Raw genomic sequence first — 4,399 nt, forward strand, 5'->3', positions numbered from 1 at the left:
GAAAATAGCTTGCATGCACCTCTGAAATGTGGCTGGAGCATTACATAACCCGAAGGGCATCCTTCGATAGGCAAAAATACCAAACGGGCATGTAAAGGCGGTCTTCTCTTGATCTTCTGGTGCAACCGCAATCTGATTATACCCTGAGTAACCATCAAGGAAACAATAGTAATCATGCCCTGCTAACCTTTCCAACATTTGGTCAATGAAGGGTAGCGGGAAGTGATCTTTTCTTGTCGCTAAATTCAATCTTCTGTAATCGATGCAAACTCTCCACCCTGTTACCGTCCGTGTAGGAATCAACTCATTTTTTTCATTCTTAATCACTGTCGTTCCTCCTTTCTTCGGTACCACATGAACCGGACTCACCCAAGCACTATCAGATATGGGGTAGATCATCCCTGCATCTAATAATTTCACAACTTCTTTTCTGACTACTTCTTTCATTGCTGGATTGAGCCGCCTTTGGGGTTGAACTACCGGTTTGTGATCATCCTCCATGAGAATTTTATGCATACACACCGTAGGACTGATACCTTTTAAATCTTCAATAGACCATCACATAGCACCTTTATGCTTTTTCAGCACTTCCACGAGCCTATTCTCTTGAAGACTTTCAAGGCGGGAACTTATGATCGCCGGACACCTACTTTCGGTGTCTAAAAAGACATACTTCAAGTTTTCCGGCAGTTGTTTCAATTCAGCCCCTTTCTTCGGTTCATCTTTCTTTTCCTCCACCAATGGTTTCCTAAGATCTTCCCATCGGTTTGGTCGAGAGCTTTTAAAGATTGGTGTTGCTTCCATCATGGCTACCACTTCCACCTCTTTTTCATCAACCGCGTCCTCCTCATCAAAAATTGATAAACTCAACACTTTGTTCAAAGGTAATTGTTGTGTTTCCAAGGACTTTTCATTTGCATATATCTGATCAATCACCTCAATGTGTTGACTAGTGGCAACATCATCCTTGTATTTCATGGTGTTTCGCACATCAATTTTCAACTCTTCATCATAAACCTTCAGAGTCATTGTACCTTCTTCTATGTCTATCAAACATCTTCCGGTTTCTAAGAATGGTCTTCCCAATATGATTGGGATCTCTTCATCTTCCGGCATCTCTAAAATAACAAAGTCCACCGGAAACACAAATTTGTCAATTTTAACAAGCACATCTTCTACTATCCCGTAGGGTCTCTTCACAGAATGGTCAGCAAATTGGAGTGTCATTCTTGTATCTTGCACTTTACCTATCCCCAATCTCTTGTAAATGGACAGCGGCATAAGACTCACACTTGCCCCCAAATCAATAAGGGCTTTCTTGAAAGATCTATCCCCAATGGTACAAGGAATAGTCACAGAACCTCGATCCTTCTTTTTCACCGGAATTTTCATACCCTGCAAAATAGCACTACAAGTTTCGGTTAGAATAATCGGATCATGCTCGATAGTCCTTTTCTTGGATATAATATCCTTCATGAACTTGGCATAGGTAGGCATTTGCTCCAATGCCTCTAGGAATGGAATATTCAATTCAAGTTTCTTGAACATCTCCAAGAATTTTTCAAAATTCTTCTCATGCTGCCCCTTCTTTTTATTTCTAGTGGGAAAAGGAAGTTTAACAGCCGGTTTTGGCTCAATAATCTTCCCTTTCGTCACCGGTTCTAGTATCACCACATCTTCAGCTTCTACCTCATTTTCCTTTATTTCCACATCAACTTCAAGCAACGGCTCTTCTTCTTCAGCATTTTCTTCCACAACTTCTTTGGCTTTACCACTCCTAGTGCTTATAGCACTCACATTAGTGTGGTCTTTAGGATTTGTAACCGTGGCACTAGGTAGAGCACCCGATTGTTGAGGATTTGCCATTTGTTGTGCAATTTGACTCATCTGAATTTCAAGATTCTTAATCGATGCACCGGTGTTTCGAAAATTACTTCTTGTTTCTTCTTGAAATTGGGAACTCTGAGCGGCCATCTTTTCAATGGCGATCTCCCAGTCTGCTTTTCTTGGTCCCTGTGGCTGAAATTGTTGATGTTGCTGCTGGTATGGCTGTTGATATGGTTGTTGCGGTGGGCGATATTGTTGTTGTTGTGGTAGACTTTGATATGGCACAGCTCCTTGTTTAGGAACATTCCCTTGTTGATCTTTCCAGGAGAAATTCGGATGATTTTTCCATCCCGGATTGTAAGTGTTGGAGTAGGGATTGTTCTGCTTCAGAAAATTGATTTCTTCCACCTGTTGGGCTGTTGCCACACAATGCATGGCAAAATGAGGTCCTCCACAAATATCACAATTTACCGCTTGAGTTGGCTGAACTGGTTGAACCTGTGCTACAGTTTGCTTTTCGAGGGCCATTTGTTTCAGTCTTCGTTCAACTTCAGCCGCAATTTGGTCTTCCATCTTAACAACTTGGTTTGACAATTTTAAATCGACTAACCCTTCGGGCTGATTAACACTGCGGTCATATAACTCCAAGTGTTCATTTGCCGCGATAGCATCAATAATCTTCTTGATCTCCGTGGCTGTTTTGAAATTTGTTGAGCCACCCGCAGCTGTGTCAATAAGTTGCTTTGTCTTCAGTTTAAGACCATTCACAAAATTCTGCATTTGTTCAGTCACATCCATGTTATGAGTGGGACATGCAACCAACAACCGCTTGAATCTCTTATAAGCATCTCCGAGTGATTCTCCTTCCTTTTGTTTGAAATTTACTATGTCATATCTTTTGCGGATATACACAGAAGCAGGGAAATACTCATTTAAAAATGTTGTCTCCATTTGTTGCCAAGTGGTGATACTTCCAGCAGGTAAAGAGTAAAACCACTCTTCAGCATCATCTGACAAAGTGAACGGAAACATCACTAGTTTCTTTGCCTCTTCAGAATGCCCCTCTATTTTTAACGACGTAGTCATGGTGAGAAACCTTTGTAAGTGCTTGTTGGCATCTTCATTAATTCTTCCAGAGAAAGGTTTCTTCTCAAGTTGTCGTATTGTTGCCGGGTGCAACTGAAAGTGGGCAACATCGACCGGTTGATTTACAATAGTCATCCGGCCAGCTGGTGCATTTGCTCCACCATAATCACCTAACAATCTTTCTACGGGAGCTGCCATAGGTTCAGCCTCTGAATCCGAGTGCTCAGAATGAACAGAAAAATTATCCTCGTTATCAGATTCCGAAACTATTAGAATTTCTTCTATCGCTTCCAGTCTCTCTTGTCTTGATTTCCGAAGTCTAGCTCGCAACGATCGTTCTGGCTCTGCGTCAAAAAGAAAGTCTGCTGAGGCCTTACCTCGCATAAAAAGATTAGACAATTATTAGTAGTTAGCAAATTAAATAACAGAAAATTTAAATTTTAGTTGCAAAGCAACAAAAATCCAATTGAATTATTATTAAACTTATATTTTGGCAGTCCCCGGCAACGGCGCCAAAAACTTGATCGGAAAATTATAGCAAGTGCACTATTTTCTCGATGTAGTTATAATTTTGGGTTATCCCCAGTGTCGATCTCTTGAGGACTGCGCAGAAACTTAAGTGTTGTAACCAATTCAATTGAACAAAAACTCCTTGGTTTATTCAATGCTGTTTGCAAAATTATAATATATAAAAACAATAACAACTAGATAAACTTTTATTAGACAAATAAGAAAGTAATGCTAGGGGATTGTGTATGAAATTCCTTATAATAACAATACTCTTAAAATTAGCCAGATCATCACTAGTTCATATCATCACCAGATTTTGAGTGAGACTTTCCAAAATTCCTTTAAAGAAAATCATTTAATATTTCTTTTATACCCAAATTCCTTCGTGGTATAATTAAGAATACTAATCTCTTTGTTTCAACAGAAAACTAACGGTTACAAATCTATATCTCAATTCCTTAACTATACAGATTTATATTTTTATACAAAAGCATTAACCTTGGTTTTCCAACCTAAAATTAACCATAAATCAAAACCTTATTTTCCAATAACGGTTTGCATTAAGAACACTGTAGAAAAAGATGATAATGAAAAAGTTATGAAATTACTAATAAAATAAGCAAATTGTCATTACAAAAGGAAATCAGGGACACCCCCCTAGCATTGGGGGGTTTAGCCTCTCATGTTCATGAAATTAAAAACAAACATAGTGAAAGAGAAAATCATTACAAAATAATTAGGATGACTTTGATCTTCAATAGCTTCCGCGGTTGAGAGATCTCCGTTTTCCCAACAATTGCATGTATCTGCTCTCCTCCCAAATTGTACGTCAAAATTCAAAATTCTCTTCCCAAGATCCCAGATTTCTAAAAAACTCCCAAACTAGGACTAAGTAGTGTTAGGTTACATTCCATTCATGCAAAAAGTCGAAAACGCCCTTAATGAGACTTGGACTACTGAAACAGCTCAAAAATTC

The 4,399-nt window shown here is 39.1% G+C and overlaps 1 protein-coding gene across 1 annotated transcript; it reads right to left on the reverse strand.

Moving 5' to 3' along the window:
* Positions 1 to 558: 558 nt before the first annotated feature.
* On the reverse strand, positions 559 to 2,607 carry LOC131598400 (uncharacterized). The gene is made up of 3 exons (XM_058871007.1): positions 1,972 to 2,607; positions 1,018 to 1,887; positions 559 to 924 (listed from the first exon to the last, which is right to left on the reverse strand). The coding sequence occupies exons 1-3, from the start codon at positions 2,605 to 2,607 to the stop codon at positions 559 to 561; spliced, it is 1,872 nt and encodes a 623-aa protein (XP_058726990.1).
* Positions 2,608 to 4,399: the final 1,792 nt, after the last annotated feature.

This window comes from Vicia villosa, linkage group LG4, assembly GCF_029867415.1.
Source record: "Vicia villosa cultivar HV-30 ecotype Madison, WI linkage group LG4, Vvil1.0, whole genome shotgun sequence".
Lineage (NCBI taxonomy): Eukaryota > Viridiplantae > Streptophyta > Magnoliopsida > Fabales > Fabaceae > Vicia > Vicia villosa.

Bases quoted from the DNA above. Each gene is read 5' to 3' on its own strand.
- LOC131598400 (XM_058871007.1), bottom strand. From the start codon at position 2,607: ATGCAGAATTTTGTGAATGGTCTTAAACTGAAGACAAAGCAACTTATT. The intron at 1,888-1,971 runs GCCGCTCAGAGT...CTTGAAATTCAG, and splicing joins AGATCGCCATTGAAAAGATG to ATGAGTCAAATTGCACAACA. The intron at 925-1,017 runs GTTTATGATGAA...GTGATTGATCAG, and splicing joins AAGGTACAATGACTCTGAAG to ATATATGCAAATGAAAAGTC.